We start from the raw sequence: 17928 nt of genomic DNA on the forward strand, positions 1-17928 counted from the left end.
GCAGGGATACACTCCAGTTGGGTTTTTTTTACAACTATAACTACATATAAATCTCAAATAAGAACAAATTCAATGGTCATTAAGTTCTGTAGACACTGTACTATCCAGATTATTAAAAAAAATCATCACCTATAACGTCAAACTTAATCATAGGTTCCGCCATTCTCAAAGTGACGTCATTCTGGAAAAAGTAGTCCCTGTCGAAGCCATTGAATACAACCATGGTTTATTCAATAGCATTTGCCTGTATTTGCATGTAGTTATGGAATAAAATACCTTCTTAAATACATGTAGAAATAAACATGACTTTTGTTTTTTTATACACAACTTGTTATTGTAGACTATGATGGTATTATTGGTAGTAATACAAAGCCATTGCATTTTAAACAAAAATTATATTTTGGCATTTTTCTGTTTTCAGATCATATTGTTATGCGGTTATCTGTTCAATCCAAAAAGAAAGATGTTGTTTCTACAAATTTTACATTCTTTGATTGTGGTGATCATAGCTCGTAAGTAAAACATATTTTAATCTTTCTGTCTACTTAGAGATCTTTGGTGCCTCCTACAAGATAATACCAGAACAGTCTTTCTTTCGACTACCGGTACTCAAATATTCCAGACTAGCAAATATCGAGTTCAGCTTAGCTTGTCATTAACTTAAAATTAACTTAGATGCCGATATGTGCCATATTGGGAAGTTAATTATGAAAAACAGCCTTCTGGTAATATTCATGCATATTATCTATGACATAAATAATAGCAGGGTGGTAGGCTGAATGTCTTTAATAAAAATTGTAACTAGATTATAATTAACACCTGCTGGTAGAAGGAATCAAAGAGATGGTGAAATACAGCTGTAACAAGGTTAAACTCAGTTTATAATAACACTCAATAATCAACACCTTTTATGACCTTATATTGAATTTTACACCAGGGGGAGTTGGTCAACATTATCTCACCATATTGAATAAATAAAAAGCATACCATATTAGATATGACAGAACAATGTGAATATGCGTGGGCTTACATGTTTGTGGATTTAATTTTTATTCTCTCCAAAAGGTCCATGACATTTATTTCAAAGTTTAATAAATGATATTTGGCAGTTGCATGTTTTGTTTTATTTATGTAGGATTTAAAGCTAGCAAATGTATATATATATGAATAACATGAATAACTAAAATTATGTACTCATAAGTTTTTCATTCAAAACTTGACATTTTGAAAAGGTCTTGCATCTGTTGCGACATTATGTCAACTGGGTGAGATGAAATCTATTTAGACAACCATTTCGGATATTAGTTTAAGTTTGGCATTTGTAAGATAAACATCTGTGAACGATAACATGCAATTACTAAATATTATAACACAAATACAAATTATAAATATGATCCATAAAGAGCAGGTTTTATGAGTTTGTTTCATGCCATATCAATTTCTTTAATTTACTGTAAATGATATTCACAATTATGAATAACCTATATCAACATATTATGAGTAATTGCATTGAGGTTTCATGTAGTGGCAATAAGCGCTCTCTGATTGTTTTAAGAGAAAATCACATGTTTCAGTAATACATAATAATAGATGTCTGACTCCTTTATGAATCGACACATAAACTGTTAGCTCTTCTTTATACAGTTACCACACAAGAGACCAGTATGATATTTACTGTAAAAGCAGAGCTGAATAATTATACCTATAAGCACATATAAAGAATCCTCGGGAGACCTACCTTCCTTCACAATTACAGCTCAACAGAGACTTGCTACTAAAATAAATGTCAATTAAGCCAAGAATGACAAATAGCAATAGACTTTATTACACTTTATATCGGTATTGTATAATTGGCTAAAGCTGCAGGATTCTGGTGAGAGGAAGTGTTTTAGGTCCACGGTTGTGGTGTGTGAAAAAAAAATAATGTATTTTATATTTTTTCTTAACCCAATACATCCTCACCTTCTATGAGTTGCTATAATATTATTATAGCCTCAATGTTGTGGAGGGTGGGAAAGTTTTAAACCAGTTTGATTAATAATATAAAAGAGATATTGGTTAAATAGAGATACTGATAATGTAAACATACTGATGATATCATGATGGAATTAATCACTTAATGTAAACTAATAGTAGAGAACCCAGTGAGAGAAATAGATATTACGACAGTGATAAGTTTATAATACAGGGAGTGCTTGATACTGTGTCTCATCATCAGATGCATTCAATTGACTCTTGCTTCTTCAGATTTCCAAAACATCACTGATAAAACACGTTCTGGAAAGACGTTTTTTCTGTCCTATGATATTTTGAAGAGTTTTTTTAAAAGATAATCTAGCCATTAAGCTTCTTGTCCAAGTCCCAGTTAAAATTAATGCCATGATTGTAAAGTTCATTGTCTGTGATATCAAGCTAGGTGGAAACAGATGATAGTGTATATGACATTAAAGTAAAATTAGAAATCTATGAGTGGTGAGTAGCCATACCAGATTTCTCTCATCACATTAAAGTAATAAGATGTTCTAACAGCTATAGAAGAAGAAGAAACTTTATTGCATAAAAAACCTTACAAGGCTATGTGCATATACAAATAAAAATAATAGAAATATACATGAAACAAAGGATACATACATGGACATAATTATATGAAGATACACAACTTTACAAAGACATGAACGAATTGTATACAAAAGCTCCTAAACATTTTAAAATTTCTATATATAACCTAGCTTAAAAACAACTGCGTTTTTAAGTCTGGAGAGTGTAGCAAATTTAGCTTTACTATTCTGACAACCACATGCACATGCCCTAACACTCAGGATTAGCCATTATAGAAAAAAAAGACTTCTTGAAGTTTTAAAGTAGTTGATTCGCCCCACTGTTATTTTCAGACAATAGAGTTAAGCTAGTTTAACGATTGTAGCTATTTTTAAACCAGGTTAACATAAGCATCTGAATTGCATGTAATATTGTAGAAGATATTCCAGTGTAATAAATGAGTGGCGACATAAAGTATGCCAACATTTGATGGAGTAGGGTATTTAATACAAAATTTCAATATGCATGTTAGGTGGTGTAGTATGGGAGATTTGTGCAAGTACAGAACAATTTATAGTTACAGTTGATATTCAATAACATAGATATCTAACAGCATTAATAAATACTTGTATGCTATAGACTCTAGATATGCCTTTGTTAAGTACTTTGTAGCAACATGTTTTCCAATTCTCAGACATACTACAACTTTAAATGCCTGAAGCAGGATCTGAAAATGCAATATTTATAAAATGAAAATAAGCAAGGCCATATAAAGCAATATTAGTCGATTCCAAAGGGATGTTATTGTTTGCTAAAGATAATAGAAGTGCGTTGTTTTTCAAATGGCATTACAGTATTACAGACTTTAAACCTTTTAGACAGATATGGATAATGGAAGACTACGATGTCCAGAATGAATTACTGTTATTGGATTGTTGTCAAAACAAATATAAATAAATATTATTTTATATCTGCTTGTTTTAAATCTAAATAATTTGGTCGAGAACATTTCAAATATATTTTTCTTCTCCCAAGCTAATTAATTTTTTTTGAAAATTAAGTGGGTGTGATATTCTAGTGTGTTTTTTTTTGTTCTTATTTTAAATAAGTGTGTCTTAGTTGGAGATTGTTGATTTGTCTGTGATTGTCAACTGCGTATTCGCATGGTCGGTTTTAGTCAGTTGTCAGCGCGGTTGAGAAAGGTTGCGACACTAGATCATGGTAAGAGTAAAAAGCATGAACTCCCTAGAGTCGTATAACATACATTCTATAGAAATAACATTGATTTTCTGTTTCCTTCTGTCAATCGTTCTCGATTGTTATTGCTCAAAACATTTGAACCTAGTGTGAAGGCAGACATTGATATTTCAAGAAGGAAACAAGATATTGCCAATTGACTGCATATACATCACAAAGTGGAAAAGCAGATTTTTTGTTTTCCAGTGGTAGTTGAATCATTGCCTGTAACCTTCTAATTGCATGACATAGATTTTATTTTTTTTATCGAGCAAATTAATTCAGTTATTAAAGAAGCAGATCGATTTCCTAATATTTCTGTAAAAAAGAAACAAATTAAAATATCTGTATCAATATTAACGACATGCAGATTTATTCACTTTTCTGCTACATTAAATGATTAAAAAAATTGCAACTGATTAGTCTGATATTTGATGGTATCTCATAAATGAAGATAGGGGAATAGTAAAATTAGATTATACAGATACATGATTCATGCAAACTGTTGCTCCATTTAACAAGAATGCCAATTTTTCATCTACAGACACGTTGGGGCAGACAAGAATCTCATTGCTTTACAATACAGATAGAGATGATAAAAAGTGCTATTGAATTGTGTTAATTAGGAACCTTCATAGGAACGAGTTTACAAACCCAATTGGATTAGTCATCAGACAAATACCCCCCCTTCTATCACTGCAATTCACGTATAAAATTCATAGTTAATGAATCACTGAAGACCAAATTATGCTGTGGTTTTAAGGAAAAAAAATATATTGATGAGCAAACTGCTTTTAATTTTCATACTTTTTTTTTTATGACATGCCACATTTGCTGGATGATGGCACAAGTTATACATGGGTTGTTTGAATTCTGATAATCATTTGGGTCATATTTGTCACATTAAGTTGTTGAAGCTGTCAGAATGGGAAGAAGCAACAGTTTTATTCTGTAAGAATTCTACAGATCATCTCTTGTCTTAAAAAATTAATAGCAGATTAGGAATTCTCAGTTTTTGATAGAATATTATAATCATTTATTTAAGTGTTTCTAGTTGTTGCTTGTTTTTCTTTTTTGCACAAACGCATGAGTCAGAATGCAATTTGTCTCCCCCCAAAAAATGCTGTAAAAGTTTTCTTTTGTTAGATTGAAGACTCATGAAAACCCAAATGGAATACACTATCTGTGCTAGTTAATTTGCCATGTTACATGTATTGACTAATATTTACTTGTGATTGCAATCTATAAATGTCATTTCCGTATGGAAACACAACTCTGCTCCTTCATTGCTGGAGATCTGTTCATGTTTACCAAATTCTTCATGTTTAAAATTGATAACGGTCTGACTAATTGATTCAACCAGTTGCTATATTCTACATTTCTCATCATAGTCACTTCAGACAAATAATATCTGGTATCAAACAAAAACTTTTCTATAGAACACAATAATTTTACATGTTTTACTTATAGTAATATTGATTTTTAATGCTGGCTTATGGAAAGTTTGATGCTATGATATTATATCTCTATTATTGATATGGTTTCAGTTTGTAGAAATGATTAATTGCTTTGCCGAAAATCCTAGGGTTTTTTTCAAATAAAGATATCAGCATGATAAATAATGTTGTGGGAATATGATATATAGATCCAAGAGACATTGCTGGCATATATGGTTAATAGAACATGTCATTGTTCATTAGATTATGGTATGTTCTATTTACCAACTTCAGGACTAAATTTGATTATATCTTTACAATATTTACACAGTTTTCCCAACATTCTAACATTCTGTTTTCTCAGCAAATTTATACTATGTGTAATGATATAAATACACAAATATAAGTTTTTGTTTTGATATTTAATCAATTATCTAAGTTATAAATTGAAAGAAGGGGAGTTCCATGGTGGTCCAATCCAAATATTAAGGCCACCTGCAGATTTTGTCAAGGTCACAAGATGTACACAGTGCTAGGGCACGTGATTGTTGCCGAGGATTGTGGGTTAGGGTAATGGTTTATGGCTAGGTCTTAGGTTAGGTTTAAGAATTTGGGTTCAAAACCACACTTGTGACACAGAATAGTAACCTGCCTAACATTTAGGGGTTTTCTCCAGATTCTCCTGTCACCTAAACAAAAAAAACTTTTGCGCAAGCCGGTGTTAGTCTGAAAATTACCGAGCTAGTTTTGAGTGAATGTTAAACCCCATTTCAGTCTTACTCACTTTTTGCTTGGAAAAAACTTGCACGTTCTCCCTTTAAAGCAGATCTTATTGGAAAAGATATTGATAAACAACACGAATAGTACTTGCGAATCCAGACGATTTTATGTAATATAGACATTATCAATCATTAATTATTTATACACATACCAATAAAGTGATATGTTTTATTCTACAATAAAAGTAAATGAATATGGAGTATATGAAATCAATAAAAATGAAGTTTTCCCACAAAACTAGTAATTTTAAGGCCACCATAGAGAAAGTTGCTGGTATAAAAATCATATAAATCTTTCAATAGAAAAGTTCAGGAGCAGACGGGTTTTCACTCCGATCGATTGCTGCAATCAAATTAGGCTTAAACCTTTCTGGCACCGGGAAAAGTTTTAATGGAGTAAAGGTTTGGTTTGGCTTAATCTTTGTGCATAAATAAAAAAGTTTGATGATAAGAGGGGAAACGTGGCATTCATGAAACTGTTGTTAGTAATGAAGGAGATTTACCAATCAAGTTTTAAAGCTGATTTATATAATGATAAATTTAACTTTGTATTCTTAGTCATCACATATCGGTACAGGAATCCGATATGACCTCTTATTTTAAATGAACATCCTTGTGAAATTATTAACAGTTCAAATCAAGATTAGACCATACTTTCCTTCTTTTTCACTTTTATGTTTACATTTATAATCCAGTAAGAACTAAAAACATGTTTATTAAAAATTTTGTTTTCATTTGACTTGGCTTGACCTTTCATCCAGCTAATGAACAGACACTTCATCTTGGACAAAAATGACTTTAACTGATGGTAATGCATAGGTTTAGATTAGACTTTCAAGAGAACATATTATAATTGATTAAGAATTCAAATCTTCATGTAGTGTTGTTCAACCCAAATGAAGACAAGAAGGAATAAAAGTCCAATATTAATCATACAATGATACAGAGCCATGGTGACTAAGTGAGTAAGATGCTGGCTTGCTAGCCTGGAGGTCACAGGTTTGATCCTGGTGTTGGTCGAGAAAGTTCATCAAGATTTTCCAGCCTGGTTTCCCCTTGTCAGTGGTGCAGGACGAAGGGTCCGACAAGGTCAGCTGTCTAATCATTTGATTGGGACGAAAAATCGAGGGCCCGTGTACACATTGGTATGCATTTAAAAGATCCCTTGGCTGTTGGAATTCGATATAAGAGTAAGCTGTCAAGGCAAAATTTCCCTCATAACACACTTTGTGGCGTATGCCCGTCCTCATTAGCCCGGTCTTAGTCGAACAGTAGGACGTTAAACCCCATTCCATTTCATTTATTACAATAATAAAGGCTAAAAAATGATTCTTTACTGAGATACATATATTTTCAAATCTATGATATTTGATAAAAATACATTGTTCAATCTGTTTTGTAGACATGTAATATTTATGTAAGAATTGTTTCTGAATGTCAATGCTGTTAAATCAGTGAGCTAAATAATGTTAAAATAAAGTGAAATAAGTTTTGTTATTCTAGTGGGAGCTCTAGTATCTGTCTAATTTTTTTTTTATTCAATTAAACATAGAAAAATAGCCGTGTGTGAACAATAAAAAACCACCTTGCTTTAGATGATTCACTCCTTACAAACATGGCTTTTATCAAATCTTGTTGGCTATAATGGACAAGTAATCAAGTAGAAAATGGTTTTTATTTTATGTTTCTCTTTATTTGGGTGTTTTTAACTTCCTCAAGCAAGAAGGTTTAACACTTTGAGCTGGACTATCGAGTGCATTCTATGCAAACAATAAAACATTGGAACTAAATTACACATACAATCAAAGAAGTCACTGTTTGATGTATCAAAATGATGCCCAGAGGAAGGAGTTCTTAAATACTTCAAACAACAGTTTGAAATTTAATCAAAAAATTTGAAAAAGATGTGGATAGTATTTTAATGTTAGTAATAATAAAATGATTTGCAGACGTCATTATTTTACTTTCTCAAAAGGATGAAAAACTGCAAACGGAAGCCATACTTTGTTCTAATACATGATTAGTTTGCTGTTGTAAAATAACAAGGGTGCAATCACAGTATTAATAGTTTAAGGTATGCCCTCTAAATCATAAGATCTGTGACAAGCAAAAGGATCTCCTGTCTAACCCTGGGGGTTTCACAGGGTCGTTTGGGTTTCTTCCCACCGCTAATGGTCCCTATGTGCAAGAAAATTATTGAAATTAAATTGAATGATATATGTTAGTTCTGAAAAGTTAGTTACACATAGTTTTGAATTTCCAAACATCAACCCAGGAAGTCTGCATGGATGAAAATTGGATCAAAATTTGGTGTAAACCAAAGAACTTGAATAAAACGTTTATTCAATGACTTTTTACTTTTATACAGTTAATCTACATATTTTAAGACCTTCAGAAATGATTTCAAATTAAACAAAATAAATTTGATTTGTTCCCAATTTTTCCTCAGGAAATATGTAAACTAGACTAATTTGTATTGTATATCCTGTGTTCCAGTCTTCATTAGCCCAGTTGATGGTAAAAAGCCGGACATTAAACCCCATTTCATTTCATTTCTCTTCCGTATTGATGTATTTTTTGTTCTGTGTTTTGTTAGACAACATTGTCTTTTCAAATCATCTTTGTTAGGTTTTGGGGTGTGTCATAATAATAGGAGAACCAATCAATTCCAAAATGGATCTTTTGAAGTGAATTGCCAGAGTTCCCTGATCAGTGATGAGAATTCAGTCAATTGAATACATAAATGTATTGTTGGCTATTGTCCTAAGTGCTTTCTTTAATAGACACATCTATTGGCGATTAGGATTCCCCAAGTGTCTAGTTATTAAAAAAAAGCCATATGTGTACAATAATGATCTGTTTGATCATTCTATTAGTCGCAGAAGATTGTGCCTAATTTGAAAGGATGCATGCATTCTATAGAAAAAGTTCAAGTATAGATGTTTGTACCTTATCCTTGAAGCATGGTGATTCATCGTTAAAGAGGAAAACATCAATGAAAAAACTTAATGTTTTGTTTGTTAAAGGTCATGAATGGGTCATTTTTCTGGAATTAAGGTTTGGTGAAGAAGAGGTCATTATTACCACTTCAATGAAGCCTTACACTCATATTTGATTATTGGGTTATAGGTAATGATGTATGTTTGACCAAACAGGACTTAGCCAGGCTATAATATGATTAAAGCCATTGATTGAAGAAAATGAGGAAGTAAGATGTGTAAAGAGGAGAAATTGATTGAATTATTTTAGTTACTGCAAGATAAAAGAGGGATACAATGGGATTTACAGTGCTACGGGGATTATTTGAAGGGTATCAATAAAGAAAATATTAGTTAAACAAGGTTGCTTTGATTTCGTCTGGATGTGGAATGGGTAGATAAACAGTTTGAAGAGATAATGCATAGTTGTCTATCTATCTGTCCAAACCATGCTTCATAATCCTATAGAAAATATCCAGCCTATTTATCAACTATATTCCATTTATTGTCTTCACGCTATTGGCATTTGATGTAAATTTTATTATTCTTCCTCCTTCCATCTGCTACTTCATGGCAACATCACACATGACACTGTTATCCGTTGTGCACATGAACATTCAATAATAATAATATCCTGGCTTCTGGGCATTGTCAAAAATATTCAATATTTAATGATAAATAAATACAGTTTTATGACTGGATGAAAATATGTGAATTGAAATATATGTGGATTATTAACACATTGTAAAGTCATTATTTTCTGTTAATGCATTATGCTTTAACCACAGTTCAATTATTTTAATTAATATTAGTGTTGACAACGACGATCGATAAAATTACGGTAAATTTCTTCGGATTATTCGGTAGAATTTTACAATTTTATTATTCTAAAATGGCTCCTTCAAAACTATGTATCATCATTTGCATAAGTAAAACCCGTCTGATATTTTATTTATTTTTTGCACTTGATTATTTCAATTATTTTATTGTCTCTGATGTCCCCTTGCCTAATATTTGTCCTGTTTGGATTATTACATAATGGTTGGGACATAAACGAGAAAGAGATCTCCTTGGTTTAACAAAACATTTATCTTAGAGCTCAAACAAACATCCACAGTGGACACTTTAATAAATGTGGGAGACATCCCAAATGAGCAATTTAATGAATGTGGGAGACATCCCCAATGAGCACTTTGCTGTCAGTAGGAGACATCCCAATGATAACATTACTGAATGCAGGAGATATCCCCAGTTAGCAATTTAATATTTGTGGGAGACATTCCCAGTGAGCACTTTTGTATTTGGGCTAGTATAATTCAAATTGCAAGGTGAAAGCTTAGATCAAGAGTGTCTTTACAGTGCACTTCAAATAATATAGGTACACATAACAAATACTGAACAAACAATTTTGCTTTGACTGTAGATTGTATCTTTTTATTTAGATATTGAAGTAAATTAACATGAGTAAATAATATAAGTGTTTGTAATCTGTTTTCAGCTGTACTAGCTGTACATTAAGTAATTTTCCATGTACCTGGTGTGTACAGACCCATATATGTACGTTTGAACCAGATCAAGATTGTCAAGGTCTAGAGTTAGTTACAGGAACACAGGTATGTAGTAGAGAGAGATTGCTGTTATGTTTCATTGTTATAAACCCAATGTTAGCTTCATTATTTATGCAAATATTTACCATACCCCAACTGGTAACTAATAAATAACCATAAAGAGAAATATCTAGACTGGAACAAAAAACTACTGTACTTATTTTGTAACTATACAGTACTTGTATCTCTAAATGTCATTTAAAGGGTGAATGCAACCTGAAATGTTAGTTCTATCCTTAGAACACTGGACTTAAACCCAAATGTCTGGGTTACAAATCCTGGCATGAACCAAGTTGTCAGCTGTAGATCATATTGTCCGTTATCTATACAATTCTTTGGTTCGGTTCAAAGGGGTATGGTTGCCTAACTAAACTCATGGGTGATCCAATCTCCTTATAACTTCTCAAGACCCTTGTATGTAAAAGAATTACGTAAATTAAAATATTCCTAACAGTAGACTGCTTCTGAAGTGTTGAGTAGACCCTAAACCCCATTTCTATCACTCTCCCAGTTATATAATCATTTGGTAGACAGAATTAGCGAATAGTAGGCACTCACAAAGTCGTTTTGGGACATACTGGGTATATCTAGGTTTTAATTTAACTGTGGGAGGACCTGTCACAAGCCTGGGAAAGAAACCATGACACTTGACTCAATATCAGATCTTACTATCTAAAGCGCTATTTGGATATTGATAAAATTGATATCAAATGTATCATACCAAAATAATTAAATATTTTATCTTTGTTGTGTTTTATTTATTTATTTTCTTTTAAAAATATAGACACTGGGTATATCTGAGGCACCCGGACCTAAGTCATGTCCAAGAATTGAGATAGCCAATAACATGAAGAAAATTCTTGTTCCTGCTAATAAAAATGAAGAGATATCTGTGAAAGCTATCAACTTATATGTAAGTATTTATTAATCATCTGTAAAAATAATAAAAGTACACTATTTAACAACAGTCAAATGAAAGTTGAAGATGGGGTGCTACTTTATCATCATATATCTACATGTTTGTGTATGTTGTAGGTGATTGAAGATAACTTATAAAAATCGTAAGAAGTGTCAAATCCTTTGTACGTTTTGTTCATCCCTTTTGTTCATCTCTTTTATGATGTCTGAACATTTTGGGCCTTTTCAAAATAAGATTTTTTCAGTTCTGTCCTTTAAGAATAGTTTATGCTACCTTGATCTGGTGCTATATTCTGTTGTCAATATTATCTGGTAGAGTTAAATAAGGAAATTATTATCATTCTTATTGTGAAGATAATAATGCTTGTTTGGTATTGTAGAAATTCCAGATGCAGCAGTTGAAATGTTTATTTAATTTAAAAGATGGTCAAGAAGTCAAGGCTCTTATAACTAATAACAGTGACAATTATAAGGTAACCTGTGCTGCGGTAGAGGTGAGTTAAATTTATGAATATATGAAAGTATACAAAAACTATTTGATGAGATCATTTGTAATTATATTATTAGTTAAAGAGCTGTATAAACCAGGTAATAAAATGACTAAAGCCTCGTAAATAAACAACTTCATTAATACAAACTGATTATTTACATGATTGTATTGACAAACCCAATTTTTCATTCTACATACCTCAATTCTTGTATATATTTGTTTTATTATTTCAGTTTGATTATATTCCTAATATTAAGTCACAGAATGTACCCTTCCAGATATTCTGGGAAGGTGAAAAAGCATTGGATAATCCTACAAATATTCAAGGTAATTCAACTGTTCGATTAGTGTAATAATGATAACTTTCTAAATTTAATAATTGTAGACAAATAAACAATTTTGTTTATAAAGGCACCGGTCAGATGTGCTATCAAGATTAGTATTATATACCCAACTTTTGCTTACTTTGTTGAAAATAAAAATTAATCTAATTGAAGACTTTATTATTTTAACCCTTTAGCACTTAGATCGGCACAATCTTCCTTAACTAGGTCTCCTTAGACCGCCCCAAACTGTCCTGTCAAGTGCACAGCTGTGACACCTGCACAAATGGTCCTATGATACAGATATCTATTCATATATCTCAGGCTGTTTGAGGCGATTTAAGGAACAGCAGCTTCAGTCTGTCCAGCGATGTACTGGTATTGATATATCACTTTTCTCTAATTTTCTTGCAGGAACTGGGATAATCAATATTTACATGTATCAAGTGCTAAAGGGTTAAAATCATAGATGTCCTTGTACATACTATACTATATTTGCAATAGAGAATTATATACAATGTATATTGTTATTATGAATATTTACAGTTTTGATGTATAAGTGTGAAGTTATGGCCAATTCATGTGGTGAATGTTTAGCATTAGAAGAACAGTATAAGTGTGGGTGGTGTAAAGATCGTTGTAGTACTGAAGAATGGTGTCTAGATAAAAGTCTAACTTGGCTACCAACAAAAATCTCTGTTTGTCCTGATCCACAAATATCAAGTGTAAGTTTTAACACTATATTTATGTTAAAACTAAATGTTATTGGCTAGTGTTCCACAAGGATCTGTCTTAGGCCCACTTGTCTATTACAAAATTCTGGTTTCTTTTAAAATAACAATAATAAATGTAAAAGAATTTAAATGCAAAGGGTATTTAATTTGTGGCAAATTTTGCTCTCCGATAGCTCTAAATTTCAACAAAACGATTCCATTGGTCTTACTGCATGATCAACAGAAACTAATATTGTTAAATTCTTATACTTACCTAAGATATCTGACTGCACAATCAACTCAAGGAGTACACTGCATTTTGCCTTGAAGCCCTTCAAGTGTTTTGGTACAGTAGAACTTAACTAGTCGACCTATGATAAATTAGATCTTGTTGGTAATTATTATCTTGTTCCTTGTAGATTACACCAACTTCTGGTCCTCTAGAGGGTGGCACCCGTATTACTATTATTGGTAAGGATATGGGTCAGAAACAAGAAGATATATCTGTTAAAGTTGGAAGCAAAAATTGTGATATTATTGAATTTACTCCACCTAAAAGGTAAGTATTTTAAGATAGCAAGATTAATTGCACCATAAATTCATACTTATAATATCTAGTGATATTTATTTGTTACATGTAATATGTAGAACTTTATCCAACAGATAGATTGTCACTCAATATTTTGTCTTTAACAAGTTCAGCATCTGTAGGTAACTGAAACAGAAGCCTACATGTAACGATCTAAATAATCTAAACTTAAATATTTTTATATGCCCACATTGAAATGTGGTTGTATATTGTCGTCACCACCGTCCGTCTGGTGGTCCCGTGTCCATAGATGCTTGTGGATACTCTGGAGGCTAAAGTTAATATCTGATTGACTTTAAATTTATACACAGTGTTTAAGGTCATGAGACGAAGAAGCCTATTGAGTTATGCCCCGTGATCACTTTGAAAAATCTTGTGGACGCTCGTGAGGCTAAAGTTAATATCTGATTGACTTTACATTTATACACAGTGTTTAAGGTCATGAGACGAAGAAGCCTATTGAATTTCAGCGATTTCTGATAATTACTGCCAAAGTTATGGCCCTTGATCACTTTGAAAAATCTTGTGGACGCTCTAGAGGCTAAAGTTAATAGCTGATTGACTTTAAATTGATACACAGTGTTAAGGTCATGAGACGAAGAATCCTATTGATTTTCATCGATATCCGATAATTACTGCCAGAGATATGGCCCTTGATCACTTTGAAAAATCTTGTGGACGCTGTAGAGGCTAAAGTTAATAGCTGATTGACTTTAAATTGATACACAGTGTTAAGGTCATGAGACGAAGAATCCTATTGATTTTCATCGATATCTGATAATTACTGCCAGAGATATAGCCCTTGATCACTTTGAAAAATCTTGTGGACTATCTATAGGCTAAAGTTAAGATCTGATTGACTTTAAATTTTTACACAGTGTTTAAGGTCATCCGGTCATGATTTTATATTTTTCACCATGTTTACACCTATATATAATCGTTTCGATTGACTTTAGATTGATACACAGAGTTTAAGGTCTTGAGATGAACAAGTATATTGATTTTCATTATTTTTGGTAACTTGAACAGCTAAATCCATGATATTAAATGTTTTGTATAATAAACGCTTGCATGGGCCAAACAAATTCTAATGATTTTCTGATAATTACTTAAAGATACATTATGTAAGATCTAGATAAAGAACTAGCCATTCTTGCTATAATAGTTTGAAAGTAGATGATGTAAAATGAATAATTTGAAAATTTCATTCAAATTACTCTATTGCAAACGAAGATGTTAGCCTTTGAAGGTTTGACAGACGTGTGCAATTTCAACCACCGTACTGGTTGATCGAAGCTAAGTCTCGGTCCTCCATATTTGATTAAATCAAAGTATCGCTGAACCATTCTAATCTATTTAATATCGGAGAAATCTGATGCCATCGAGAGTTGATTAAGGCCTGGATCAGTTAATTAATGTCTAATTAATACTTTAGAAAACATTTCAGGCCTAAAGAAAGACCTGCAATAGGCAGATTTAGCTCTTGTATAATGCATGTTTAATGAGTTGTTACTCTTAATCAGATTTTAATGTATTATAAATGGTTCATTACCGACAAAAGAAAATTATGCGACAACTCTTTTTGACTGCCTGGACGATAAAGCTGCTGTGGGCGTATGTTTCGTTGCCTGACAACCTATCTTTGTATTGTAGAGTTGTATGTTCCACGCCATCTTATACACAAGCACAAACAACATCAGTTTTTGTCAATGTATCAAACCTTTATAAAACCAGTGGAAATCATTTCTTTCATTATGTGGTATGTATTTCCTTAGTCAAAAAACCTGTTATTAGTTTATTAAATATTTTTAAGTCTTTTTATGTAAATTGCTCTCTAAATGATACAGTATTCAAGCAATTGATACTTTTCCTGAATATTGAACTCTTTTATCTTAATTCTTGATGCATGTAATTAACTCATGTAAATATTGTAATTTTGTATTGTAGAAATTGTCTATAACTGATATACATCCTAAAAAAGGACCAGTATCTGGTGGTACCAAAGTTACTATAAGTGGTCAACATATGAATGCAGGTTCTTCAGCTAAAGTGATGATTGGTAATCTACAATGTGATAACATAGAAAGGTAAAATTACATTCATTAAACATATCAAATCATTGCGTGAACTGTAGACAGGAATAGCCAGACAGCCTGTTAACATATACATAATGTATGATATTTTGTCCAAACTAATATTCTTTGTATTTCAAGCAGAGACCATATTGACTGAAATGATCAAAACTAATGGAAATTCATTGTTGAACGTGGAGATGTTGTCCACTGAACAAATATTTTTCACTATGATGAGAGTTACAATCTCATGGTGCATCATTTGTGTCAATTAAAGATAATATTGAAGACTGATTGTTTTGCTGATTTTCATACGTACAAGAACATGTTCAGATAACAAATTTTGGATATTTGCTTCTGCCATATTGCTTTTAAATGAATAATGTTTGGTTTTAGAAGGTTCTTACTCCTTAATCTTTTGCTCTGGTGAATTTTTTCAAGAGTAACTACCTGCAACCAATGAAAAGCCACGAAAATTGCTTTTTAGATATAATACCCAAAGACAATGCCTAAAACCAAATAATGAAATTTAATTTTGGAATGTGGATCATAGACATAAATTAGTTTTAAATGAATGATTAGTTTTTATACTCCCACATGGAAATGTGGTCGTATATTAATATTGCCGTCCGTCGTCCACAATTTCTTGTGAACACTCTACAGACAACATTTATCATCTGATTGTTTTAAAATTGATATATGTTGTATACATTAGTGAAGGGCCTAACAAGGACGGCTGTCTAGTCGTTCGGAAGGGACGGAAAACCAAGGTCCCGTGTACACATTGGCGTGCACTTAAAAAATCCCTTCTTGACAGTTGGAATTTGAATCCGATCTGCATAAAATTTATATGTATCGTTTAAATTAGTAAATCGCTGAAGCCTATTGAATTTCAGCAATTTCCATTAATTTCAATAACTTCTGTTAATTTCTACTGGAGTTATGGCCCTTGTGAACGCTCTAACGACAAAAGTTATTGACCGTCTGTATGAAATTTATATGCATCATTTAAATTAGTAAAACAAAGAATCCTATTGAATTTCAGCAATTTCCGTTAATTACATCTAGAGTTATGGCCCTTGTTTCACTTTGTTGAATCTTGTGAATGCTCTAATGACAACAGTTATCATCCAATCTGTATGAAATTTATATGCATCATTTAAATTAGTAAAACAAAGAAGCTTATTGAATTTCAGCTATTTTCATTAATTACGCCTTGAGTTATGGCCCTTGTTTCACTTTGTTGCACTTTGTGAACATTCTAACGACAAAAGTTATCATCCGATCTATCAAACTGTTTGAAATTTACATGGATTGTTCAAATTAGTAAAATAAAAAAGCCTATTGAAATTCAGAAATTTCCGTTAATTACATCTACATGTAGAGTTATGGCCCTTGTTTCACTTTGTTGAATCTTGTGAACACTCGAACAACAAAAGTTATCATCCAATCTGTATGAAATTCATATGCATCATTTAAATTAGTGAAATGAAGAAGCCTAATGAATTTCAGCAATTAATGTCAATTACCTCTATAGAGTGATGGCCCTTGTTTTACTTTGTTGAACCTTCTGAACGTTTGAATGACAAAAGTTATCATCTGATCTGTATGATATTTATATGCATTATTTGAATGAGCAAAACGAAAAAGCCTGTCGAATTTCAACAATTTCTGTAGATTGTATTGTATTATTATTATTGTAGATTAAATCAGTCTGATATGATGTGTACAACAACTAAATCTAAACATCCACAAACTCAAGCTGCCGTTAATGTTATAATAGATAAACAAACTATTGATGTACCTCAACAACTTTCATACGAGTATGTAGAAGATCCAAAAATTAGTGGCATTGATCCAAAGAAATCTATACAGGCGTAAGTATATGCATGAAATATTTTACTAAAAAGAGATACATGTACATCTATTTTAGGGATTGTTTGGCAGAAGTGAAGGGATGGTATATTGTGTTCTGGATCGGGTTAAATTCAAAGTTGTCTGCATTTCACATAGGCTATGATGACATTTTGTTATTATTATTATAGAGAGATAGAGAAGCAGGGTTTAATTTCTACGTGGATTAAAATATGGTATATTTTTATTTGAAGAGGTTTCAGGCAATGCCACTTCTTGTCACATACAACCCCAGGATCGAACCCATGACTAGGATAGATGACAGGCCTTATGATCTACAGTGCATGTGTTAGACCACACATACACCCATCTGTTAACTTGCAAATAAAAGAAAT

At 32.0% G+C, this 17928-nt stretch overlaps 1 protein-coding gene across 6 annotated transcripts in view; it reads left to right on the top strand.

Moving 5' to 3' along the window:
• Window positions 1-17928, top strand: part of LOC126826642 (plexin-A4) — a 104251-nt gene that overhangs the window by 63096 nt on the left and 23227 nt on the right. For all 6 annotated transcript variants that reach the window (XM_050555594.1, XM_050555593.2, XM_050555596.2 and 3 more), the window contains 10 exons: window positions 422-512; window positions 10466-10580; window positions 11359-11487; window positions 11873-11986; window positions 12216-12309; window positions 12852-13030; window positions 13438-13577; window positions 15261-15366; window positions 15555-15694; window positions 17383-17556. In XM_050555594.1, coding sequence (XP_050411551.1) covers window positions 422-512; window positions 10466-10580; window positions 11359-11487; window positions 11873-11986; window positions 12216-12309; window positions 12852-13030; window positions 13438-13577; window positions 15261-15366; window positions 15555-15694; window positions 17383-17556 — 1282 coding nt within the window. The remainder of the gene's footprint in view (window positions 1-421; window positions 513-10465; window positions 10581-11358; window positions 11488-11872; window positions 11987-12215; window positions 12310-12851; window positions 13031-13437; window positions 13578-15260; window positions 15367-15554; window positions 15695-17382; window positions 17557-17928) is intronic.

Source organism: Patella vulgata, chromosome 7 (genome assembly GCF_932274485.2).
Source record: "Patella vulgata chromosome 7, xgPatVulg1.2, whole genome shotgun sequence".
Taxonomy (NCBI): Eukaryota; Metazoa; Mollusca; class Gastropoda; family Patellidae; genus Patella; species Patella vulgata.